Source organism: Heptranchias perlo, chromosome 11, assembly GCF_035084215.1.
Source record: "Heptranchias perlo isolate sHepPer1 chromosome 11, sHepPer1.hap1, whole genome shotgun sequence".
NCBI classification, from domain to species: domain Eukaryota; kingdom Metazoa; phylum Chordata; class Chondrichthyes; order Hexanchiformes; family Hexanchidae; genus Heptranchias; species Heptranchias perlo.
The window spans coordinates 20,152,641-20,180,520 of record NC_090335.1 but is presented as its reverse complement, the minus strand read 5'-3'; the positions used below and the strand labels follow the sequence as shown (position 1 = coordinate 20,180,520).

At 44.1% G+C, this 27,880-nt stretch overlaps 1 protein-coding gene across 1 annotated transcript; it reads left to right on the top strand.

Moving 5' to 3' along the window:
• The first annotated feature begins 3,191 nt into the window (after positions 1–3,191).
• On the top strand, positions 3,192–26,208 carry si:ch211-161f7.2 (retinoic acid-induced protein 2). The gene is made up of 2 exons (XM_067992663.1): positions 3,192–3,340; positions 13,762–26,208. The coding sequence occupies exons 1-2, from the start codon at positions 3,338–3,340 to the stop codon at positions 15,532–15,534; spliced, it is 1,776 nt and encodes a 591-aa protein (XP_067848764.1). The 5' UTR covers positions 3,192–3,337; the 3' UTR covers positions 15,535–26,208.
• The last annotated feature ends 1,672 nt before the right edge of the window (positions 26,209–27,880 follow it).

Genomic DNA, 27,880 nt, shown 5'->3' with positions numbered 1-27,880 from the left:
AAAACAAGTCCTTCTGTAGTGAAAAATGCTTCACCACTTGCCGCAGGATACACTTAAAACGGAATAAGGTGGGTGTTATACTGCTTGCTGCTGTGGTGTCAGCTTGACCGTCTGATTTCTTCCTCTTATTGCTCTCTATTTCTGTTTAAACCATGTTAAACTCCAAACAGAATGAAGTATCTTTCATTCGAATGTATATACTCTCCTATGACGACGTGAACAATCCCTGTTGTTTTTCCTGTTTTCTCCCTTTGCCAGGTTCCATTGGGCATCCCTGTGCTGCGAGGTGGGCAGCCTGTTGCCAATACCACTCTCAGCAGATGGCAAAGAGCTATGGGACAGGGCCCTGCGGAGCTACCTTGGGGCTGATCGTGTGTTCCCGATGCTGAGTTGCCAGGGTCACTACTCCATAGATGCTGTGTATGCTTGCACTTAAAGAGCTCAAATAGTGACGTGTAATAAACTGGATAGCCAGGTGGTGAAGGATGGAATACTAGAGCCTGGTCTTCAGTTGCTTCCAAGCCTTTATTCACAGAGATCAACATTATCCACACCACACCCGAGATCAGCTCTCATATAAATGGATACAAGAGAGTTCCCAATTGATACGCACCACCTGAATACAGTTAACACTAATTGATATAAATCACATAGATACAATTAACATGGCACTCCCTGAGCTTCGTGATTGATACACTGGAAACACTACAGGGGTCGATGGCTGAAAGGTAGGGTCAGGAGCCAGTGAAGGGCTGTCTTTAAAGCACTCTTACTGCATCATGGCTGTACCAAAAATAGTAAGTCAGAAATGGTCCACAATGATGGGCAACAAGTAAGGGTGGCCCTATAACAAGCAGAGGGCCACCCAGGACTGAAATTTAAAACTTCTGAAGTGGGTCTCCCCTACTGCTGAGATGCTGCAGCTACATTACAAGGGGGGAGGGGCTCTAATTTGCGTAATATTTGTGTTCTAATATGCCTCGTGCAGGCTCCCAGTGTTCTATATACTGGTCGACTAACATACACTGGCGAACCCTGAATGATTCTGGCGCATAGTAGGACTCTACACCCAATAATATTAGTCTCCTGCACCCAAAATATTGATGGCTTCCCCTGTCTGATTTTACTCTTTTCCTCCGGCAGGGAAACACTTGACTCTACTTGTGGTTGTGATTGTAATTAGCAGGGTGTAGGAACTGGAATCTGATCTCGCCCCCCGCTCCCCCCCCATTCTATGGTATTGCTTGACCACCCTCATAGTCGTATAAATCTGCAACAGGGTTCAGTGTGTGAGAATAGGGAAGAGGCTCTTGTCAACAGTTTCCCGCTTAATGAGCTACCAAGCACATCTGTTGTGCTCGGGCGGTAAGTGGAGGCCAGATGCTTCTCTACAGGGAGAGAAGGAAAATTGGATGGCCACTCTTAGTCAAGTCTCTGATGCTAGAACAAGAACAAGATTAATGGAGGCCTGGGAGCAGCTGAAACAATACGGGCAGATTAAGAGAAGAGGAAGAAAGCAGAAAGTAATTTACAAAAAACTACTGCATATTGTTTGTTCAGCAGAACAACCTAAAGATTATAAACACCTCAAAAGGATCATCTTTACAAGTTTGTGCTTCTGGCGCAGTGTTTTGTGCGATGGGAGCACATGGTGGGAATATGGGCACAGAGGTCAGTGTGCCCGATTCGAGGCCCATGAGGTTTTCTGCTGGGAGCGCAAACTCGGAGAATTAATCCGTAAATGTGTTTCGAATTGCTTCAAAATTTGGCCACACCCTGATGTCACCGACATCACAAACATCTCTAGGGGTCTTGTCCATCTCATGATTTCCCCAAACTGTCTCAACTCTTATCACTTTATAGTCTTCCTTGTCCTCTAAAGACTGTAACCACTTCCTTGTGGCCATTGCCATTTGTCATGTTGTATAGATTTTAGCTTGTGCACAGGAGCACTTCTCTTTTTAGGTAGTGTAGTTAGGGAAGATTGAACTGCTGCTACATTGACCTACCCAGGTATTTGTAGGTATTAGCAATGGGTGGAGTGAAATGGACGGCATGCTCTGACATCACCGCCCCGATATTAGCGGGATGGCAGCGGCGGGGTGATTGGGCGCGTGGGTAACCCGCCCAATAAAAAATGTCCGTCTCTCACGCGATGGCGGGTCAATTGGAGCCACTTAACGTGACTTCCGGGTTTGCCGTCAGAAACCTGCGCAGCGGGCGGACTGCGCACCCGCATCACAGACTGTCAGCTGGAGGAGCTCTATTTAAAGGGGCAGTCCTCCAGTGGCTGCTCCCGGAGCAAATACCCACACAGCACAATGGAGCAGCACAGGGCAAAGGCTGCTCCTAGATTTAACGATGCCTCACTCCAGATGTTACTGGATGGGGTGAGGAGGAGGAGGGATGTTTTCTACCCAGCGGACGGGAGGAAGCGGCCTGTCTCTGCCACCACGAAGGCCTGGCTCAAGGTGGCAGAGGAGGTCACCAGCAGCTGCAACATCTCCCACACCTGGATCCAGTGCAGGAAGCACTTCAGTGACCTAACCAGGTCAGCCAAAGTGAGTACAGTTACTGATTCTCCTACAATCCGTCTTCCACATCACCGCCCCCACCCCCCAACTCATTCTGCACTGCCAACACTACTCTATCACATCACTCCCCACACCCACTTAAGGCTCATCCTCAACTTACCTGCACTTCCTCACCACTTCCTCACCTCTTCATTAGTCACCCCACCACTACCACTCAACCCAATCCTCACACAACATCATGGCTCTGTCTCATATTCACCCTCTGATGCATCTCTTTCACAGTCAGCTGCACCCAAGCCAATGCTTTCATCGGTTGGCCACGTCACCATCACTCACTCATGCATCTGTACTTTCTCCCCTTATACGAGAAGAGAGCCCAGAATGCACGGGAGAGGGCGAGGATCGGAGGGGGGCCACAACAAACCGTCATGCTCACAGACTCCGAGCAGGAGGCGCTGGAGCTGAGCCGCACCCTCGAGCGCCTGTCCGTCGGGACTGGCACCCGACAAACGTCTGGTGACAGAACTTTAATATACAGCACACACAATATCAATTGACGTTAACATGCCTTGCCATCTCCAGCACCTCAGTATGCTCATCGCAACATGACACATCTGTGATCAAGCTTAATATTGCCTTCTGTTCTCTTACAGGGCCTTCAGTGACCGCTGCGACAGCAGAGTCCGATTCCTCAGAGGACCTGCTAGTCTCTGAGGGTGCACCGTCACATCTGAGCGAACCATCCACCGGCGCAGATACTCACACCTCAGTGGTTCCCCGTCCGCAGTTAGTTGGGGTCGCACATGGTGAGTTACCACACACGTGAGCACGAGCAGATACTGGTGGCAGGGGCAGCTGTGGAGAGTCCGCGTCAGTGGGAGCACTCCACTCCAGGCTCTGCTCAGCTGGACACAGATGCTGAACCCTGGGGGCCATCCTTTAAAAGGAGAATGATCGAGGGGCAGCAGCACATTTGTGAGGTGCTGGAACAGGTGCCACGCGCACTCTCCACAATCGCGCAGAGGATGGAGGAGTCCAACTCCTGCATGAGTGGAATGGTGGCACAGGTACAGGAGGGAATCTCTGAGATAGTGTCACAGGGACGTGAGGGTATCGCTGAGATACTGTTGTGGGTAAGTGCGGAAATGTCTGTGATGGAGGGAAGGCTGGCCTCCATTGAGCTTCAAGCACGGCTCAAAAATGAGTCCATTCAGGTCCTGACGACGGCCGTTCGGACTCACAGTGAACAACATTCTGCCACCTTAAACAGGCAGGCAGATACACTAGCACTGGCCTTAGAAGGCTTCACATATGTCCTCCATACTGTTGTCCAGCAGAGTGGTAGGAGTGGTGTGGGCCTGGCCCAGGGGAGGGATTATGGTGAAAGGGGACATGGAAGTGGGGACGCCACTCAAAGCGCCCCCACGTCTCACCCGTTGCCTCCCTCTCAACCAGTACCCGCAATGCTGCCTCTTCTCCAGGTGGCCAAATCTGCCCCTGCACAGGTGCAGGTGGAGCAGTCTTTGGAGGGGCCCTTACGGGCACCGAAACCCAGAGGGCGTAGGCCCAAAGCATCTAATTGGTCAGGGCATGAACAAGAGCAACCTGCCACTACCTCTGCTGCAGCCACAGGGGAGGCACCATGTGGAAGTAGTCAGAAGTGAAAGACGAAGGTTTTGTAAGTACAAAGGAGATGCAAAAGGGTGTTTGGTGGTTAGTCAGGTTTTTTATTTATATTTGCTTTTTGCTAAACTTACATTAAATAATATTATTGTCACCACTACTGCTACGTCTTGGCCATTCTTGACTGGCTTCTGTAATAAGGCCCTTTCATGAGGTTCACCATGAACGCCGGCACTTGATGCCACCCATTGGGTCACTCTGCAGTGGATGTATGTGTAATTGCAGGACTGTTTTGTGCAGGGAGGGGTAGGGGGGCTACTGGTGTGGCCGCTGCTCTATCCAGGTGGTGTGAGGACTGGACTCTTCACACTGTCTGATGTTAGGGGCACCGTTCACATATCAGTGACTCTCAGGCCTCACGAGCAGCCAGGTGAGCCGCTGTTCTGCCCATTGGTTACTCCTGCTCCTCCTCCTCCTCCTCCTCAATGTGGGTGGCAGATGTGGATGGGGCCTCCACTAGCAGCACCCCTCTCTGTTGTGCCGTGTTATGCAGGATACAACACACGACTATAATGTGTCCCAATCTGTCTGGTGCGTATTGAAACGCTCCCCCAGAACGATCAAGGCACCTGAAATGCATCTTGAGCAGCCCTATAACATGCTCAATTGTAGACCTGGTGGTGATGTGGTTATCGTTATATCGACACTGTTGCTCAGTGATGGGGTTCCTCAGAGTTATCATGAGCCACGTGTGCAGGGGGTATCCCTTGTCCCCGAGGAGCCAGCCCTTAAGGGTGTTCAGTGCGTGGAAGAGGGGCGGGATGTTGGACTCCCGGAGGATGAAGGAATCGTGGCAGCTGCCGGGGAATCTGGCGCACACGTGAAGGAATCTCTTGCGGTGGTCACAAATGAGCTGAGTGTTGATGGAGTTATAGCCCTACCTGTTGATGAACAGTCCTGGCTCGTGTGGAGGTGCTCGGATTGCTATTTGGGTGCAATGGATTATACCTGAACCCGTGGGAAGCCAGCCACAGCGTTGAATCCCACCGCCCTCTCCATCTGGCTGAGGTCATCCATGGGGAAGTTGACGTAGTGCGAGGCCCTGTGAAACAAACCGTCGGTGACCTGCCTTATGCACTTGTGTGCAGATGACTGAGAGACCCCAGCAATGTCCCGGTGGCACCTGGAATGATCCGGAGGCGAAGAAGTTGAGGGCAGTGGTGACTTTGACAGCGACAGGTAGGGAGGTGCTGCTCGGCCCAGCCGGGAGCAGCTCGGCATGAAGAAGGCTGCAGATGTCTGCAACTACCTGGCGACTGACTCTGAGCCTCCGAATGCACTGCTGCTCAGAGAGGTCCAGGAAGCTGAACCTCGGCCTGTAGATCCTCTTGTGAGGGTAGTGCCTCCTGCGATGTCGCTCTCTCTTGTTGCCCTCCATGCTCTTGTGCAGGTGCCTGTGGCGCAGCACTGTGTTGTGGAGCTCCACGTGGAGGAGGTGGACGCTGTGCCTGGTGAGGTTGGTGATGTTGCTCATCCTCGGATGTAGTGGTGAATGCAGCCATGGCGCCCCCCCACACCCCCATCCTGACGGTGTGAGTTTGAGTCCGCAAAGTAGTTAAATATGTTTGAATAGCAGAGTTTTGGGTGGAAAGTAAGAATTTTGAGTGAAAACACAAAGATCTTGCAGCCAAAACTTTGTCTGAAGTGACAGAGTGCCCTGCTGCAATAAATGAGGTTTTCTCCCCACCTGTCAAATAATCATTTGCATCTCCCACTGGCTGCTGACTGAAACACGTCTGTTGCAACAGGGAGTCTTTCCCACAGCACGGGAAACACGCTGAGGATCCTTCAAAATCACACCCCTGCCAAAATGTCGAGACAATTATGTAGTTCAGGTACTTCAACTAGCTGACAAACTATGCAAATTATCATCCCGCCAGCTTTAACTGCCGGTGGAACTTCTACATTCAGGAGGCTCACGCACCCGGACGCGTCACTGGGGAACCCGGAAGTCGGCGGGTTGGTGCCGGGCTCCGAACCAGCTTGGGATTTCAGCGATTTTCGGAGCCTCCCCGCCCCCAACGTACCCGCTCCTCTACCCGAAAATCGAGCCCCACCTGTCATTGTACCACGGTGACATCGCAAATGTCTCAAGGGCCGTTGCCCATCTCATACTTTGCCCAAAATGTGATCTAGACTGGCACAACTCTAGCGGTGTGTAGAGGATGTAATCATTCAAATAATCCAGCTTTTTGTTGACTTTATAGCAAACTAAGAATTAAATTTTAATTTACAAAATACTAAATTGGAACACTGAATTATATATGAAATACACTAGGTAGCTGAAGGCTTTAGAAATGCTGGACATTGCCTTTAATGTATTTTTTTCACAGGTTCTAAATTTTCTTTCAAATTATTTTGTCCAATTATAAATAGTCAAATACTTACATGGTGGGTGAGGACGTACATTAATAGTCTTCAGATCAGCAATAGGCAAAAAACTGTTTTAAAGAACCTATTGTTGAACAGATTTTCAGTATCTCAGCAGCTGTGGTTATTTGTGTCGAACACTCTGCTCATTTTTTTCGTCTTCTGACTGCAAGTGTTTCCAAAAATAGTGTCAGCTATTTATTCCATTTGTGTTGTCTTGCCGCTAATTGGCAAGCAAAGCTGGAGAGTTGTGTTTCAGTTTATTGGAAATGCAATAAAAATAATCAACCATGGCCGTCATAGTTCAGGGTGGTTGTTTCGCGGCTGCTAGGTGGATTGTGGGCGACTTGAACAAGGCTGGGTGCCACTGCTTCTATAATGAGTTCCTTGATGTGGGTCATTACATCACAGTAGTTAGAAGCAAACAGTGACTGTGACAGGATGACCCTCAATCTTTACACTTTTCTCACGTTTACACTAAACAATCCTCGATATCTGTATATTATTTTAATTTACACAAATCAAAGGAAAGAAATTCTGTGAGGGGCCCTGAAAGAAAGATATGGTATTTCAGACAGATAATCTGAAATTCATTGGGCAGCTTGCAGCTTTGATGTTTGATTGACAGATTGTCGGATGGGGGGGTGGGGGGCAAGAGAGGAGGATCGGGCTACAAAGCTTCAAACATTAAAATTCTTACCTGTAGCTTGTGGCAATTGATATCTGGTATTATAATTATACCAATTACTTCACAACTTCACAAAGTGGAATAAAACAGATGATTTTGAGATAAAAACAGAAAATGCTGGAGAAGCTCAGCAAGTCAGGCAGCATCTGTGGAGAAAGAAACAGAGTTAATGTTTCAGGTCGAAGACCTTTCATCAGAACTGGAAGAAGTTAAAGAGTTAAAGTTTTTAAGCAAGTACAGAGCCTGGGGAAGTGGGGGGGGGGGGGGGTAAGAGGGGAGGAAAGGACAAAAGGGAAGGTCTGTGATTGAGTAGAGGACAAGAGTGATTAAATGACAAAAGGGATGATGGTGCAAGGAGGGTGGTAATGGGACAGGTTAAGAAACAAAAGATGGGTCTAGAGGAGCTGCAAATGGCAACAGCAGAACCATTACCAGCACCTGCTGTCCAAAAAAATGGGAGCAGTGGTTATGGTCTGAAGTTATTGAAATCAATGTTGAGTCCGGAGGGTTGTAAAGTGCCTAAACGAAAGATGAGGTGCTGTTCCTCAAAGGTGAAACCGTGGTTTACTTTTACTTCTTTCACTTTAGTATACTGTATTCGCTGCTCACAGTACAGTCTCCTCTACACTGGGGAGACCAAACGCAGATTGGGTGATCACTTTGCTGAACACCTCCGCTCTGTCCGCAAGCATTACCCTGACCTGCCGGTCAGTTGCCATTTTAATTCCCTGTCCCACTCCCATTCGGTCCTCGGCCTCTTACACTGATCCAATGAAGCTCAAGGGAAGCTCAAGGAAGAGCACCTCACCTTTCGTGAGATGAACAGATGACCTGGTCATTTATTTTATTGCTGTTTGTGGGACCTTGCTGTGCACAAATTGGCTGTCGCATTTCCTACATTACAACAGTGACTATACAGCCAATGAAGTACTTTTGAAGTGAAGTGCTTTGGGGTGTCCTGAGTTAGCGAAAGGTGCTATATAAACACAAATTCTTTCTTTCTTTGCTGCCCCTCCCTCAGCATCATCCCCAGGGCTCTCAGTGAAAAGGGCAATCCTCTGTCATCCCTAACCTCCAGCATACCCTCCACGAGGCAGTGAATTGAAATTTTGCTTGCCGCTAACCTGCACTGTTGGGATTGTTGCTGCCACTTTAAGATACAGCAGCAGCCTTTTAAATCTACTGGCGCACAGGATATCCTACCCCTGTGGCCTGCACACTCCTAATACATGTTTAATCTGTACTGGGAGCAATGAATAATTAATTAAATAAGTGGATCGTGCAAAATTTTGTGAAGTGTTCACGTGCGTGTCCTTCGTGTGATGTGCCCGTGCACTTCTAAACACACGTCACTGTGGCCTGAGTGTGAAATCAGCCCTTCTGTTCCTTTAATTGGAATATAGGGCTAGATTTTTCTACCGGTTTATTAATGGGCGGAAAATCCATCTTGTACTATAAAATGACTTTATAAAGATGATAAAATCTGAATATAAGTAATTTTAGCACTTTGAGGTAATCCAGCCGAGTTCAAAACCATCTTAGGAGCATAAACATACTTTCAATTTGTCTTTGTGTTCTAGTTGCTGTTGACTGACGGCCAAACATTTAATTTCAAAGTACAATGGAGTTTTGATATAACTATTCCATTTCTCACAAATGAAGGATGGATTTTTGCCCATTTTAATACTTTGTTTCCTCTCCCTTTTTTCGGATTCACACCACACACCAATCCTGTACCGGTGTGGGTAGATAGGAACTTGCTGGCAGCTTTCTGCCAGATTTAATCTGTCACTGGTTGTTGGTGGCCGTCCTTACATCTAAGTAGGTCTCACTCTTTGGAATTCCCTCCCTATACCCTTTGGCCTCTCCACCTCTCTCCTCCTTTTAGACCCTCTTTAAAGCCCACCTTTTTTTAGTAAGCTTTTGGTCACTTCTCCTAATCTTTGGCTTGGTGGCCATTATTTCTCATGCCTTTGGAAAGAGCCTTGGGACATTCTTAATGAATGCTAGTAGCTGTGGTAGTATTTGATCTTGGTTTCTCTGAGTTCTACAAATCTAGTAGTTCAAGTATTTGAGTGCATGGTTTCTAATCAGAAATGCTGAGCGTTTGACTCATTGGTCACTTGAGCTCATTTTTGTGGGTTTTATAAATTCCTCAGTTGAGTTGCTAGGTACAGGAAAAAAAAGCAACTTGATCAGGTTTGCTCTGCTCCTAACTAGTGGCTGCAGCTGGCCAGTTGCTAACAGTCAATATAATTGTTGGAAGTGATAAAAGCGTAGAGAAGCTTTCAGACTTCACTGATGAAGGCAGACACAAGTCGAGAAGAAGTCTATACTCGGAGAATTTGAGAAGAGAACTTTTGGTTAAATGAGCCACTGTGTTGCTAATTCCAACTTTCCAATTAGTTTTGGGGCTTCCTTTTAACAATAAACGTCCCTAATTTCCACAGGGACTTCTACTTTCAAAAGACATGAGCACTTCTAAAAATGTTTTAATTTTAGTTAATGGCTCAGGGGCAAGCTGCTGAAGCATATTGTACTATGCTGATATTTTTTTTATTCATTCATGGGATGTGGGCATCGCTGGTGAGGCCACCATTTATTGCCCATCCCTAACTGCCCTTGAGAAGGTGGTGATGAGCCGCCTTCTTGAACCGCTGCAGTCCATGTGGTGAAGGTTCTCCCACAGTGCTGTTAGGAAGGGAGTTCCTGGATTTTGACCCAACGACGATGAAGGAACGGCGATATATTTCCAAGTCGGGATGGTGTGTGACTTGGAGGGGAACGTGCAGGTGGTGTTGTTCCCACGTGCCTGTTGCTCTTGTCCTTCTAGGTGGTAGAGGTCGCGGGTTTGGGAGGTGCTGTCAAAGAAGCCTTGGCGAGTTGCTGCACTGCATCCTGTGGATGGTACACACTGCAGCCACAGTGCGCCGGTGGTGAAGGGAGTGAATGTTTAGGGTGGTGGATGGGGTGCCAATCAAGCGGGCTGCTTTGTCTTGGATGTTGTCGAGCTTCTTGAGTGTTGTTGGAGCTGCACTCATCCAGGCAAGTGGAGAGTATGCCATCACACTCCTGACTTGTGCCTTGTAGATGGTGGAAAGGCTTTGGGGAGTCAGGAGGTGAGTCACTCGCCGCAGAATACCCAGCCTCTGACCTGCTCTTGTAGCCACAGTATTTATATGGCTGGTCCAGTTAAGTTTCTGGTCAATGGTGATCCCCAGGATGTTGATGGTGGGGGATTCAGCAATGGTAATGCCGTTGAATGTCAAGGGGAGGTGGATAGACTCTCTTTTGTTGGAGATGGTCATTGCCTGGCACTTGTCTGGCGCGAATGTTACTTGCCACTTATCAGCCCAAGCCTGGATGTTGTCCAGGTCTTGCTGCATGCGGGCACTGCTTCATTATCTGAGGGGTTGCGAATGGAACTGAACACTGTGCAATCATCAGCGAACATCCCCATTTCTGACCTTATGATGGAGGGAAGGTCATTGATGAAGCAGCTGAAGATGGTTCGGCCTAGGACACTGCCCTGAGGAACTCCTGCAGCAATGTCCTGGGGCTGAGATGATTGGCCTCCAACAACCACTACCATTTTCCTTTGTGTTAGGTATGACTCCAGCCAATGGAGAGTTTTCCCCGATTCCCATTGACTTCAATTTTACTAGGGCTCCTTGGTGCCACACTCTGTCAAATGCTGCCTTGATGTCAAGGGCAGTCACTCTCACCTCACCTCTGATAATGATCTGACACAGAACACTGCACGGCCACAAAGGGCAACGTGACATAGGTCCCTACCTGCTAACTGTTCCAAGCCACAGCAGGCAGTGGATAGTGTGAAGTGAGAAAGTAAACAGGACAATAAAATCAAAACCAGTGAAAGAGAAGTGTAACAGCTGGTCTACTCAGTGCATACTCAGTGTAGCCACGTCTATTTATGAGGGGGCAGGTCCAGGCTCCAAAAGCACAAGATCACAAATTACAACAGTTAAGGCTGTACAGTCAGCCATCTTCTAGTGATGATACTTTCAGTAAGTGGCACTTACTGCAATGAAAATCTATGTTTTTATACCATGCTATTATATTATCAATGATTCATTTTGACACCAAAAGAGTCTAGAAATCGCTGTGGGTGATCTTAGATTAGTATGCTCATATTACATTTTTATATGCACTACTTTAACTGAGCTGTTTACTCATGTAAAATAAATGTGATAATGCCTACCAATATTATCAATAGTCAGTGAGAGGCAGAAGAAAATATGCTGATATAGCAAGAAGTAAGATTCAAGAAATAAGTAGAGATTACCATAAAGTACATGATTTCCCGTTATGGTTTTTGGTCCAGAATAGTGGGATATATGCTGTCATGAAGCTGTATACATGTCAGAAAATATATACATCTATATAATCACAACTCTTTTATGTAGGGCTCACACATCCTATCCACAAACCTTACTTCCGGTTAGGAATTTTGGTCGTGCTTTTCTATCAAAATTTACCCTTGTAAATTGCTATGTCAACATTCCTCATTCAATTTTACCATGTCACCTGTCATGTAGGACAGGATTTGGCCATCAGATGACTCTATGGAGCACATCCCTGTAGTGTGTCTCCTAACCATCACCACCGTGTCTATTTAAAGAAAGTATTCATTAACTTAGTGGACAGCCATGGACAATTTACTTGTGTGCGTACATATATATGTGTGTGTGTGTGTACTTGTGCGTACGTGTGTATGTATTATATCTATATTCCAAAATGTTTGAAAATGCACCAAAAAAGTGTTGAAAATTAAGAATTTCTGGAGGACATGCCTCGGACTCATCAAGAAAAATAAATTTTGTATAGTGTGCTGCCTCACCACTGATAAGGCACCGTCTTCATGAGAAAGTGTTTGGCAAGCCTTTTCATTTATTTACTATGTAAATTCTATCGAAGAATATGATAACATCACTGGTGCATGAAGTCATCATGATGGTAATGTAGGATGGCTCTTTCCATCTTCAAACGTAAAATGGCTCGCCAAGCACTTTTCCCTGAAGAGGCCTCTTTAAAAGATTGGTATTTGCCACTACATGATTAATTTTTTTTTAAAGTACTTGACGCACTTCTTTTTAGGATGAGGAGAGGGTTATCAATCAGCGGAATGAAGTCTTTTGCAATTAAGTCATCCACCCAACCACTCACCAGATAAAATTGGAGAAGATGAACATAACCAGTTTAAAATTACCGAGGAACCATTAAATTGTTTGGGCTGGATTCTGATAAGGTTTGATAAATATTATACCATTGTGCCACCCAGTCCCTTCTGAAAGCAAATATATATAATTTTCCCAATTTTTTTTAACCCTAAATTTTCTGCACTTCTCTTGTTAAAATATTGGGATACAGTTCCACAGGCATTGATAACCCATCAGCACCTCACCCAAATAGCCTTGTTTCATGTGTACGCCTAGACAATGAGTGTTGACAGGCTGGTCGACCACGGTGGGCAGTACAGGAAAGTGTGATCCTGTCCCCTCCTGACAGCCACATACTCACACTTTGAAGCAGGGACTACTGCATTGCAGGAGAGGTCAGCGATTACCACTCAGGAGCAGGAACCCTGGCTGTTTTTTCTTTTCCTAGCCCAGGACCACAGAGGCCGATTGTAACAACTGTGCTGTTGCCCCAGATGAGATCAGTTAACTCGGTACATGCCAGGGATTAAAGCTGGGACCATGCTAATCTGTATATGTCAGTGGCACACCAGCAAGTGCTTTTACCCACTGTTGAACAGCGGAATGAATATCCACTAAAATGTGCCGCAGAGTGGTCACATGAATACTCATTCCTGCCATTGTCCAAATGGGAAGTTCCTGGACTCAGGCTTTGCTTCCCCATAGGGAGGAATGAAATGTATTACATTACATAAAATTACAGAGAATATACAGCGCAGAAACAGGCCATTCGGTCCCACTGGTCTGTGCCGTGTTTATGCTCCACACGGCCCCCTCCCACGCTTCTTCATCTCACTCTATCAGGATATCCTTCTATTCCTTTCTCCCACATGTGTTTATCTAGCTTCCTCTTAAATGCTATCTATGCTATTCGCCTCAACTGCTCCTTGTGGTAGCGAGTTCCACATTCTCACCACTCTCTGGATAAAGAAGTTTCTCCTGAATTCCCTATTGGATTTATCTTATAGTTAAGTTATCCTGGGCCAGTTTCAGTGAGACATTGGTGGAGAGCTAAGAGTTAATGGTCTGCCCTGTCTTTTGGCCAGGATGGTGTACAGAATGTGTAGACCAAGATAGGGAAGAAAACAAAGAAACACCAATTTAAAAAAAAACCTAGAGCATTCTAACATGGTTTGGGTGTAATATCCTGAGCTGTTCAGAGTTTATTGCTTTTTATCGCATGATTATGCAACTTCTACAGCTCGTCACAACGGGTGATGCAGCTTTAAAAGGTTCTGGGGACTAACAATTTTTTTTTAACTTGCAGGCCTGTGATTGGTGCAAACACATCCGCCACACCAAAGAATATGTGGACACTAGTGACAGTGAGAGCAAGCTTCAGTTCTGTAGCATGAAATGCTTGAACCAGTACAAAATGGATCGATTTTACAAAGAGGCTCAGTCTAATCTGCCCATGGATGTGACAGACTCTCCATCCCCTTCAATTCCAAACAATAAACTGGAGAATGGAGTGACTCAGCTCATCACTGCAGAAGCGTGGAATATCAATCCTACAGGTCTCCTGAAAAAAGCACTTTCCCCCTTGGTAGCTGTTCCAGCATCTTCTATTATGACACCACAAACAGACCCACCAAGTGGAGTGTCGCTTAAAGTGGCTGCCACAGTACTGCAGCCAATTTGTTTAGGAGACAGTCCTATGGTCCTACCCATCCACTTGCAGGTGGCTGGGAGTTCAACACCCCAGATACCTCCTAGTAGTAACGCACCATGGGTAATGACTAATCAAGGTGCAGTGCCACTGTCTGTATTACTGGAGCAGCATTTGATTCAGCATTTAAATTCTCCACTGCTGCTGGCTTCACCTACCCCAAGTCCTGCGAACTCTGTCCAAAACCACATTCTTCAGGGCACTCCCGGTTCTTGCATTCAGTCTCAACCACTGGGACAGAAACTTTCAAATCAAGCACAGGAATATGATTTACCACCTCCTCTTCAAATCCCTGGTTTTGCAACAGTTCTCCAGGACTTTTTCCCTTCACAGAACGCAGTGCCGCCGATACCAAATGTCCAATCAGGCCCCGAGAACATGTCCACTAGTTTTTCCTCTGCCCCACACCAAAACTTTAGTGGACTGTTTTCTCCGTTAGTTCCTCCTGCCACTCTTCTCGTTCCATATCCAGTAATAGTTCCTCTTCCGGTCCCAATACCCATTCCCATCCCCATTCCCATCCCCATGGCCAAGGATGCAGATCCTAACAAATTCACAGACATGCACAGAAAAACGACCTATAGCGGCAGCACCACAAGCAGAAGTACCCAGACTTCAAATGAGAAAGAAGAACATAAAATCTTAGAGTGCATCCAACACCGGGGAGTACAAGATTTTCAACATGCAAACTGTAAGTTCAACTCTGAGACAGAGGCTCTTGATCTTTCCATGAAGAGAACATCTGTATTAAAGAAAAATGAGTTTTTTTATCAACAGATTGAACAGGATGGTGTGTTGGATTTATCAGTTGCAACCCCCAAGAAAATGAAAGAAAGTCAGAATCTTCCAGGTAATACATCTTCTAGTCTGTCAGCTAATTTGTTGAATGAACCCCTATCTCATTCGAGCGAATCCTGGTCTAACGCTGTGCCACTGTTAGGTGCACAGAAAGTAGAGGCTGTGTTACACGGCACGTCTAATAGCTGTGAGTTTTCTAGCCAACATAAGTGGGTAGTCGACCAAAACTACAGTAGACTGAGGGATGACTCGCGAGCTGGCTGTAACACTGACACCATGAGCAGCACGGACACTGCAAAAGTCATTGTGTCTGTAAAAGACGCTGGCCCAGCTATTCTCTGTGGCAAAATAAAAACTGTTGTTGGAGTATCTACAAAAAACTTTTCTTACAAGACCGATCTATCGCAGGAGTCTGTTTTACAATGTTATGATGTCAAATCTCAACTCGAGCTCAGAGACAGCAAAAAACCCAATAAAAATAGAGGCATAAAATTAAAGAAAATGAGCTCACAGGATTTCCATGTCCTTCCAATAAAAAAACAGCGCCTAGCTGCCTTTTTTGCAAGGAAGTAAAGTATTTGATTATTTTACAGTACTTAAGGAAGTACATCCAATAAAAGCAAACCCATAGAATGGACTGGAATACGGATTAGGTCGGAACATCTGTTATGAAATTAATTCTTGCAGTAATGAAGTTTTATGGAATATTTATTTAACAGTGTTTTGTTTTAATCATGCTGACAGCTTGTATTGGAACAAATTTGAATTACTTTTTCCCTTCTCCTTACATCAGAAAGGAGACTGAAGCTTTAGTAAAACAGCCAGTGGTTATAAATGTGTCCTTATTGCCAAGGCGCCTTTTTTGACACAGGATGATTACAGTTACAAGATATATTGTTTCTTATCCTGAAATGTTTCCTGTTGAACCTCTGACTCTGCAGGTGCTAAGTCTCTCGCCTGCCTTGGTTAAAATGCTTTTGGAAAACAGTCCAGGTCACTTCATTGTAAACTTTTTTAACGTCACAGCCAACTGCCACGTGCTTGACACAATTGGGAATAACTGCAATTCAGACCACTTAGAAATTGGTAAACAAATGTTTCCTTGTTTTTCACTGGTTAAAATTTTTTAAAGGTATTTATAGGAATTGTTTTAAACACACAAGTCATGGGGCATCTGCCCAGTCGGAATCCATCCAGTGTAGTATAAATGTGGTATTTAGTTTTATTATACCATATTACATGCATTTAATTTAACATAGTATAATTTGTAAGGACTGTCAATGCTTTGTTTTCTGCCCGGTTGATTGACTCTTGTTGGAATTGGTTTAAACAGTTAGAAGGTAATGAATTATTTGTACATTGTTATTGCTGCAGCCTAACCATAGGAGTCTGTAACTGTGCATTTACAGTCCGGACCCACATATAGGTGTATTTTAGATTGTTCTTAAATTCTAACTCTACAATGGTCTGAAGTAAACCTGGAAGATAACAAGTTTATGATAGATGTAAAGCTGCCACAGAAGTAAAATAGGCCAGAAGATACCACAACTGCTCCAGTGTAAACACACATTTGACTCCATGTCTTTGTGTGCTTCACTAAATGATGTAATGTCTGCCTGGTAATGGCCTTCCTTCTCATATGATTGCTGTCCAGCATAGAGTGATTGCCATCAGCTTCCAAAAATGGAACAGTGAGCTGCAAGCTGATGGCACTGTCATCAATCACTGGGTTTAGCTTCCTGTGAAGGACTCTTGAGGATTTGCAGATTCCACCAATCTCACTAAAGCACAGTGACATTCTATCTAAGCCATCTTTCATTTTTAATGTAACACTGAGGCAATATTGTGTTGAAAACTTCTCTTACATCTCATGTGAAAGTGCATACTTTAATGAGCACCACATCGTTTCTTTATCCAGATTAGGCCAGGGTTGGATGAAAATCACACATACACATTAACACATGCCCACACAGCAGCTTCTGCAGTACTCATACTGAGCTTAGTCTTCAAGTTGAGTGTATATTTAATAATTCTAATATATAACGAGTTTATTTCCTGGAAATTGACTGTTGATTATCGGTGTAAACTTGTAGTCACATAACAGTCAGTAACCCTTCAATGTGGATGTGAGACACAATGACCATTAGCATCCACCAGTGCTGGAAAACTGACGAGTCTTTTCCTTTCACCCCAATACAATTTTGTGTGTGTGTGTGAGAGAGTTTGTGTGTGAATGTGTGAGAGTGTGTGTGTGTGAGAGAGAGAGTATACATGAGTGTCTCCATGTGTCTATCTCCTAGAATTCTTTCAAGGTTGTACTGTTATGACAGTTTATAACTGTTATCTGAGACCTATTATTGAAGTTTACAGTATCATCTGAACCAACAGTGAGATTAAAGCCTTATGATCACTCCCAGACATTCAGTATTCTCTATTCATCCAATATAACAAGACTGCAGAAATATGCAACTCATTCTTCTTGTCCTGGGAAAGTTGCTTTGTTGCAGTTAAGTTTTAAGTGGAAGCAATTTAAAGGGGTGAGTACATTGAGTATGTTTGAGTTGTAGCTTTGATAACACTACTAATAAAATTAGCACTTAAAAAAAACCTCACATAAAATGAGGCTTGGATCCACAACCCTGAACTTGAGTCTCACAATGTGCTGATGAGATTCGTATACTTTCTATATCATAATCAGTACCCTCTTTGAAAATCAAGAACTGATCCACACAGAAGTAGCAGAAAGCCCATTAAAACATACAACTTAGAGGTTCAACAGGTGAAAACAACTGAGTAACAGTTTACCATGGTCTCTGCATCCACACTATCTCTATACTAGTTTAATTTTCAGAAATTCTAAAGCTTTGAAAAGTCAATACACTTTCACTGCCTGACAAAAATCTGCGTAGATTATTTGTCAATGGCACAGACATTAGAATTTTTACAAGGATTTTTACTTTGCAGTTACATTTTAATTGACAGGTCAATGAAATTACCATTATCCTTGATTAAAATTGTGCAATAGTGTTAGGAATTTGATATGTACATACAATTTTACACTAATGTATTACAGTGCAACAAACAAAATACCAAATGTTCTTTTCAACAAGTAATAACCGGACACAGACTATCCTTTATCAGTGATTCTTTTTGTACGACTGTGGCAAGAATGAACCATGGCTTGAGAAACACACATCTTATTGTGAACTTTTTGTAATTGCTAAATGTGAACAGCTTACAGATAAAACTATCTAGTGATTAAGGGGGTGAAATTCCTGTCTTCACCAACTTTAAAGAAGAAGTCAGCATGAGTATTAAGCAGGTACTAACCACTTTATACTCAAAGTACTAAAATTAGCAGATACAGGAATCTTGGCCCCCAACTTTGAGGTTTCAGTTGGCCTTGTAGGCCGCTGGTCTAGTTCCAGAATGATTTGTTAATTAGTATGAATGGGGTGTGGTGATCCTTTTATGCAGACACTCTTTAAGGCTGGTTTCATTGTACAAAGCACGAAATGATCCTTCAATAGAAACCATTCCAGCAGCAATCTTACAGAAGGTATCAAATCATGAGCAAATTTTTCAAACTCTCTCATTGTGTATCTATAGTTGCTACATTTAATTGGTAATTAAATCCTTACAAACATGAAAGATTATACATAAATGTTTGTAGCATATGCTTTGCAAAACAAAACACGCCCTTCTCAATCAAAAATCTGCAAGGACTCTCCTGGAAATATTGACTAATAAAATACTCTGCTTTGTGGGCACTGGACAGAAATCCGCCTTCTCCATTTCTCTGTTGGTTTCTGGGCTTTACTCTGACCTCCATTTTGGTCGCTGCCGTCTACTCATTGTATTCTCTGCTGGACTGCCTCCATTCCTACAGGCTCAGTTTTTTGCTTTTCTACTGATTATTTCACTCTATGTTGAACTAGCTTTGATCTGTTCCTGCTGGTTCCTAGCCTGCTCTGCATTCCTCTCCCCTGCTCCCCTGCTGTCCACTTGCTTCCCATGGCTGCTGACTCCACTCATCCTTCAGTAATCCTTCATCACCCTTCACTGACTGGGTTGGACCAGCTCCTCAGCTCCTATTGTTGCTCTCGATCTTGTGTGCTCCTCACCTTCCTATTGCTGTTAACTCACCTGCACTGACCCTGTGGATTTACCTTTCAACCTCCCCTAGCTTCCTGCTCTTGGTCCTCAGGTTTCACTCCTTGCTCATTTGCTGGTATTCCAGATCCACTAGCGTGCACTGCCAACACATAAGGCTACTCGACATCTTCTTTGGATCTGTGGATCATCTTCTGCTGGATCATGGTCAACGTCCCACTCTTCTTTGGCTATCTGTTTCTACTGGATAACCTCCATCAAAGTGCTGACTGATACTCTGCCCCTCGAACAGTGCTTAGATTCATTTCCTTTCCATTTCACATTTTGGCTGCTGTTCCAGACCTGAGCCCATTACGTCTTTCCCTCTTTTTTCCTCTTGGGACCTTCCCTCCTGTCTCCACCCCTTCCCGTCACTCTGTCATGCCACTTTTCACTTCTCCCTTCTTGGGTACTTTGATCCCCCCGCCCAATCCATACCGCAACCCATCACTACCACTCGGCCTTCCTACTCTCCTGCTGCCATCCCTGGCTTGAATTCCCCCTTGGATAAGCCCACATCCACCCTCTGTGACTCAGCATTCTCCAAAGGGGCCTCCTTACAAGCAGCAACTGCCCCATTCTCATCTCTTACCTACCTTCCCGTCCAGTGTACCACTATGGGCTAATCTTGCCAATCTCCTTCCTGTTCTGCTCACCCCACCCACCACTGCCTCCTTGGACTCTACCAATTACTTCTCAGAATACCCGTTCACTTGCGAACAAAGCCCTTGCAATCCACAACCTAATTGGGGATGATTATGTCTTCGACCCCTGACACAAACTCCACATCCTCGCCACTGATTCCATCCCCCTCCCTGGCCACTGTCTCAGGTTCAAATAGACTGTTTGCAACCTCAGCATCCTATTTTGAACTTCCGACCCCATATTGTCTCCATCACAAAGGCCAGCTACATCCACCTCCATAACATTGCTGCCTCAGCCCATCTTCTGCTGAAACTCTCATTGATGCCTCCAAAGGGCAACGAGCTCGGTATTTGGGGCACAGGGCACATCATCCTAAACTCAGCTCAGCACCAACATTTCTAAACCACTACCTGGGCTCAGACTCAGTAAAGGCGAGTTTTCATAGAATGATAGAAAATACAGCACAGGAGGAGACCATTTGGCCTTAGGTGCTGGCGAACTCTCCTGTAACCCCATTTACCCCCAGATGCTTTTACATTCCTCTTTTTCAAATATCCCATTCCCTTTTAAATGACGTTCTAGTCTCTGCCTCAATAGCCACTTGTGGTGAAGTATCCCATGCTCTAATAGCCCTTGATTCAAAATCCTTCCTTCTGGGGAACCCTTGGTTCTTCCAGTGAGAATCCTAATTCTCTGTCCCCTTGTTTCCCATTTGCCCACCATCTACAGTAAAGTCCCCAGGTTTCTCTCACCCCTTTACTGCCTGCTCCTCTCTTGGTGCTGCTCCCACTCACCACGTTGCTGCTGCTGCCGCTGCTGCTCCCGGCTCTGCAGGAAATGCTGGGCTCCATATCCACTCCATTCCCGAGTCTCCCTCTCTCTACCACTCCCTCCCCCCCCCCCCGCCCGAGTCCCAATTCCCCAATCCCCATTCCCCAGAGTCATTCTCTCCCCAACTCCCTATACCCTGAATCCCAATCACCAGTCTCCCTCTCTCCCACGAGCCCCTGACCCCAGTATCCCAATCTCCCCCAAGCCCATGTCTCCCTCTCTCCTGACCCCAAGTTTGCTGCCAATCTCTCCCCCACCCCGAGCTCCAATCTCCTGACATACCCATAGTCCCCAGGCACCCACTCTTGCCCCCATTTAACCCCAATCCTCTGTCGTCTAGTCCCTGTTCGACCTAGTCCTGTACCTCTCTCTGCTCTATCCTCCCCCTCCAGACGCCCGGCAACCAGCCGGTCCCATTTCTGGTCACCCCTAAGCGGGGGCCGGCTCTGCAGCAGCAGCCGGTGATGTCACGGAACTTGGAGCGGGGGATGGGGGGGCACTGCTGCGGCAGAAAATTTAAAATGCAAAGTTCTCTCCGGCTGCCAGCAGCAGTGCCCAGGAGATTCATGCCCCATTCCGGGAGACGGTTGGCAACCCTACCTCTGCCGACTTTTAAGTATCCTTTCTGAAATGAGTTTGGGCAACTTCAATTGGGTTTCTAGTGAACATGGGTCCAAAACTGCAGCTCATTTGGCACTAAATTAGCAATCTTATTCAAGTTCATGGGAGGACTAGTGTGAGAATTAGAAAAATGTCACACTAGTACAGTAGGAGATGTCTTACAAGTGTAAGGAGCTCTGCATCTAAGCATACTGTACCTGACTTGGGAGTGACACTGTGCGCCTGACATGGTGCTTATCCATGTGTTGGAGAATATTGTTGACAAGGACACTGCTTCAATAGATCTGTTTAAAATTATTACAGTTTATGAAAGTATTTGGAATGTGCCAGATCTATGTTGGATTTGAAGAAAATGGTTGTTGATGGATTATGTAAGCATACAGCTAAGCAAGTATTATGTATAAAGTCCACACAGGGTCCGGTTTACTCTTGTAATGTGTTGATTGAGGTTACTTTTTCTGGCTCTGCCTTATACTTTCTGCAGTGATAATAATATAAAATCTGTTCAGCCAAATGTGTTGTTTAAATCAGCGTTTAATGACAGAGTAAATGATAACAAGATAAATTGAATAGAACTTACCAAACTGGAATAATAGTGTTTAGGAAATAAGTTATTTATGTCTAATTTTTAAATTTGGTTCGTATTTGATTGTAAATCATTGTTTGAAAGAAATCTACAGATTCTAAACTAACCTGGGCAATTTTAGATCTTCTTCATGGGTAATGGGTAGCCACAGTGAATTAGCCTACGATTAAGTTTGTTATTCACCATCATTGCATTGTAAATGTGGTTATGTTCTTTACATAAATAAATAATTCTATATAGTAATCTAACTGCATTCTTGTTATTAAACAAAACAGGGAATTATTTCATTACAGTGCACTCTCAATTTCCTAGATATGATGTGGAAGAGTGGAAATCATATGTTGATGATGTTCCCCACATCACCACACACATCTCCCAGCTAAAAGCACATTGTTACATGCACCGTTTGCAATGTGCCCATACAGAACTACTCAATGACTGAGTTGACATACATCTTGCCTATGTGGCACCAATTATAAAGCATGAATTGAAAAAAGGCCATTTAGCTCATCATGCCTTACAGTACAACCTACACCATCAATGACTGTTACTCCCCTCCCCCCCCCCGCCTTCCCATTTCATCTCCTGAGGGAAAGTTCGGCATAGATATCTACATGCAGTCGAGCAAAACTCCAGAATATTTAACCATTCCCACCCAAATTTAACAGCATAGGAACTGTTATGTTCCATAGAATTCTTCTGCTCATGTCTGGGCAGAAGCCATATTTGTGGCACATCCTTAGCTAATCGTTCGGGTTTTGTGTGCGCCTGTGGTGAAGTTAATTCCCTGTTGCTAAGCCAGATGATAAGAAACTACAAGTCTCGGTGTGAGTATGCTTTCATAAAATGGTTTATGCTATGATGAATAGTCATTATGCTTTGTTGTACAAATTGTAATCATGTAAATGAAAGATGATTACAAGACTTGTAAAGTCATTTGATTGACATCAGCAAATTATAATAAAATTATAGGTAGGCCTAGTCATGTGACCCACAATTTTATGGCAATATCGGGTATATTAATGTTGCAGATTAAAAATATAGGTGCCCTTAGATTTAGAGACAGAATGTTTAATTTCCTTGAGCACGGAGGTTTAGTATCCTCATTAAGTGTGTACGTCCTGTCAGTCATTAAGGAGTGGCATTAACAGCAACCTGTGGCTTAGGCCTTTCTGCCACTTGAAGGACACCATACAGACATAGAAACAGATTTTAAAAAGTTAAAATCTTGTTTGAATTACTGCAAGTAAATTCAGAACAGTTTGAAGCAATGAATTACTTTGATGTTAACTATTCCGAAGCTTTCTTTACACATTAGCGGATACAACCAGTGCTATAAGAGGTCGTAATCCATTGCGGCCCATGGAATAAAGGGGGCAATAGCAACATGGATATAGAATTGGTTAAGTGACAGGAAACAGAGAGTAGTGGTGAATGGTTGTTTTTTGGACTGGAGGGAGGTGTACAGTGGTGTTCCCCAGGGGTCGGTGCTGGGACCACTGCTTTTCTTGATATAAATGACTTGGGTGTACAAGGCACAATTTTAAGATTTGCAGATGACACAAAACTTGGAAGGGTAGTAAACAGTGAGGAGGATAGTGATGGACTTCAAGAGGATATAGACGGGCGGCATGGGCGGACACGTGGCAGATGAAATTTAACGCAAAAAAATGCGAAGTGATACATTTCGGTAGGAAGAACGAGGAGAGGCAATATAAACTAGAGGGCACAATTCTAAAAGGGGTGCAGGAACAGAGAGATCTAGGGGTATATGTGCACAAATCGTTGAAGGTGGCAGGGCAGGTTGACAAAGCGGTTAAAAAAGCATACGGGATCCTGGGCTTTATAAATAGAGGCATAGGGTACAAAAGTATGGAAGTCATGATGAACCTTTATAAAACACTGGTTCGGCCACAACTGGAGTATTGTGTCCAATTCTGGGCACCGCATTTTAGGAAAGATGTGAAGGCCTTAGAGAGGGTGCAGAAGAGATTTAGAATGATTCCAGGGATGAGGGACTTTAGTTACGTGGATAGACTGGAGACGCTGGGTTTGTTCTCCTTGGAACAGAGAATGTTGTGAGGAGATTTGATAGAGGTGTTCAAAATCGTGAAGGGTCGAGACAGAGTAGATAGAGAGAAATTGTTCCCATTGGCAGAAGGGTCAAGAACCAGAGGACATAGGTTTAAGGTGATTGGCAAAAGAAACAAAGGTGACATGAGGAAAAACTTTTTTACACAGCGAATGTTTAGGATCTGGAATGCACTGCCTGAGGGGGTGGTGAAGGCAGATTCAATCATGGCCTTCAAAAGGGAACTGGGTAAGTACTTGAAAGGAAAAAATTTGCAGGCCTATGGGGATAGGGTGGAGGTGTGGAACTTGCTGGATTGCTCTTGCATAGAGCCGCTCGGAATGGCCTCCTTCCATGCTGTAACCTTTCTATGATTCTAAGATTAATATGAGCTTTGAGCTGTTTTCATCCTAATTCCTGTTGTCCCATAGATATGGAATGAAAAAATGTTTAAAATTCTGTATTTTTACCATAATTGCAGGGGGTAGTGATATTACTGCAGGCAAAGTCGCCTATGTTCTTACCAAATTAAATGAAATGAGACATGTTTTGGAAACCAAATTATGTTTCAATATTCTGGTAACAGTCTACAATTCTTAAATGTTTAATTTCTTATTTGTTTAAATGCCACAATTCATTTTTCAAGCCACAATTTATGGCTTGACTGTTGCACTGAGATATTTGCCATTCTATTAATTTAGAAGTATTTATGAGACAAATGATAAGTTTTTATATAATGGTTTAAATTTTCTTTTCAGTTTATCGTTACTGGTGTTTTTCCTTTGGTTTGCTTCATCAAGTGGATGAGGTTAATATTTTAGTCCACCGCTCATTACTCAATAGTATTAGGCAATGCTATTAATTAATAATTACTTGGAGATCACTGTTCCTGCCAATGTACTAAAATATATTTGCAGTAACACTGACAGGTGATGATGGGTTTAGCTTCTTCATTTTTTTTTAAACAGTACGATTTTACTTGATTTTGAAAATACTGTATTTTTGTGACAAGGCAGTATAATGTCAAAGAAAAACTATAAGACAAAAAAGGGGATGCATTCTCTTAAAGTGGAAAATTGTCCTTTACATATATAATAGAGCTATGGGTAGGCTTTTCAGACCAGCAGATGTTCTTCTCAGTCCTCCTGTGGAGAAGCCTTACAAGCATTGAATCTACACAAAGGAAATTCAGTGGGTGACCCAACGTGTATCATGTCTGCTGTACAGATGATATGGACTATGAATGTGAATGATAGATACAATTTAAAAAAAACATTTATTTTAATAATGCGTAAAGCTTATAGTATAAATCATTATAGATTCAGTGGAATAAACCATTTAGTCATATTAATCCCCTTACGATTTTTTAATAAAGCATCATCAATTCTTGATTGTTGCAAGCGTTAAGACTTGAGGTGATTACATATTGTTGTGCGGCGTAAATATGTGTTCAACCCTGTATTTATTTCATTGTTAATGTTAATTTTTATATTGTACCTGAGTAGAATGTAACAAATTTTGTTAAAAAGGGAAAAAATGTTGTTTGCACTATATAGTACTATAGATTTCTGTATTTTATAAATCTATTGGGTGTGATCAAAATTAATTTGAATGTTCGACACATGCACAAAGCTTGCTATAGATGGATCAAGTGTGCGGGTGTATAGAGTGCTTGTAGCTGAAAGTATTTGACAGACAAATCCCATAGTTACACTCAGTTTCAGAGCATGAAACCATGGCAAGTTTGAAAATTCAGATTAAACCAAGGAACAGAGCACTCGCTTCAAATTAAGTGACTCTGTATAAATGGATTATTGTTTGTTTCATCACATGGTTCGGTTATGCCAGAAATGTACTGTAATATCCAGTGTCATGTCAAATCTGTAATTGTACCTTTTATAAGAAGCATTTTGAGTATGACTTCTTTTCTAGATATAATTGTTCTAAAGAATTTTTTATTTATACATCCAAACGATATAAACACCAGATATTTTAAAAATGTTTTGTTATGTAATACCAGTTAACACTTGCATAAATGTCATGCCTTATACTGTATTCTGAGCCAGTTTAATACCTACAAATAACGGCTTTCAGTTTGATAAGTCTGACCAGCACACTTTATGCCTACATGTGTTGAATTTATTGCAAGCACACCATTTGTGTAATAGATGTTTTAATAATACTGTACAGTACTTGATTGATGCAGTTCAAGGTCGGTGTGGTGATTTCATGGGAATATCAGAGAACTGAATTTATACTCAGAGAATACAGCATCATCAGGGATTGGTTTGTTTGCTGCAGAAAATATTACGAATTTTGTTCTATTAAAATAATAACAAAATGTTCTTATACTCTTTGTGACTTTCATTTAAGTGTTAAACTGTAAAACAAAAATGTTTTCCCCAATGGGATACCTTTCATGTCAGTCACATCTATTACCACCACTGTGGTGGAACTATCATAATCTGCTATTGTCACTGACAAGAAGTGGGAGGACAGTACCCACCCAACCCTTTGTCTGCAATGTGTAATTTGATCCAGTCATTGTTAGGCTGGCTACAGAGTTCAGACAAGGCACAGTGTTAACACTACTGATTTCAGAGGCTAACACTACTGAGTTCAGAGAACGCACAGCGCTGACACCATCGAGTTCAGAGAACGCACAGCGCTGACACCATCGAGTTCAGAGAACGCACAGCGCTGACACCATCGAGTTCAGAGAACGCACAGCGCTGACACCATCGAGTTCAGAGAACGCACAGCGCTGACACCATCGAGTTCAGAGAACGCACAGCGCTGACACCATCGAGTTCAGAGAACACACAGCGCTGACACTACTGAGTTCAGAGAACGCACAGCGCTGACACCATCCAGTTCAGAGAACGCACAGCACTGACACTATTGAGTTCAAATAGTGAGGCCATGGAGGGATTTCAATATGAGGATGAGAATTTTACAATCAAGGTGTTGGTGGACCAGGAGTCAATGCAGGTCAGCAAGCACAGGAGTGATGGGTGAACGAGACATGCTGTGAGTTAGGATACATGCAGCAGAGTTTTGGATGAGCTCAAGTATATTGAGGGTGGAAGATGGGAGGTCCGCCAGGAGAGCATTGGAATAGTCAAGTCTAGAGGTAACAAAAGAACGGATGAGGCTTTCAGCAGCAGATGGCCTGAGACGGGCAATGTTGTGGAGGTGGAAGTAGGTGGACTTTGTGATGGAGAGGATTATGGGGTCGGAAGGATGCCGAGGTTGCAAACAGTTTGTTTCAGCTTGAGACAGTGGCCAGGGAGGGGGGTGGAATCAGTAGCAAGGGAATGGAGTTTGTGGCGGGGACCGAAGACAATGTCTTTGGTCTTCCCAATGTTGAATTGAAGGAATTTACAATTCATCCGAGACTGGATGTTGGACAAACAGTCTGACAACACAGGCAAGTGGAGGGGTCCAGAGAGTTGGTGGTGGGCGTCGTCAGTATACATGTGGAACCTGACATCATGTCTTTGGATGATGTCGCCAAGGAGCAGCATGTAGATGAGAAATAGGATGGGGCCAAGGATAGATCCATGCGGGACTCCAGAGGTAATGTTGCGGGGCAGTAAGAGAAGCCATTACAGGAGATTCTCTGGCTATGACTGGATAGGTAATAGTGGAACAAAGCATGGGTATTCCCTCTCAGCTGGACAACGGAGGAGAGGCATTGGAGAAGGATGGTGTGGTTAACTGTGTTTAAAATCTACTGAAATAAAGATGAGGAGGGATAGTGCACTACGGCCACAGTCACAGAGGATGTCAATGTTGACTTTGATTAGGGCCGAAACTTGATCGGAGAGGTTCAAACATGGACATGCGGGAAAGATGGCGGACAGGTATGGGGCCAACGGACAGCAGCATTGCCTTCTACTCCACAGCTGTAGATAATGCTCAAAGTCTAACAGCGATAGCTGTCAGGAATTGCAGGCAACACAAACTGCACAGTGCCTGCGCTTCACTCCTACAGCTGCTCTGCCAGTTGG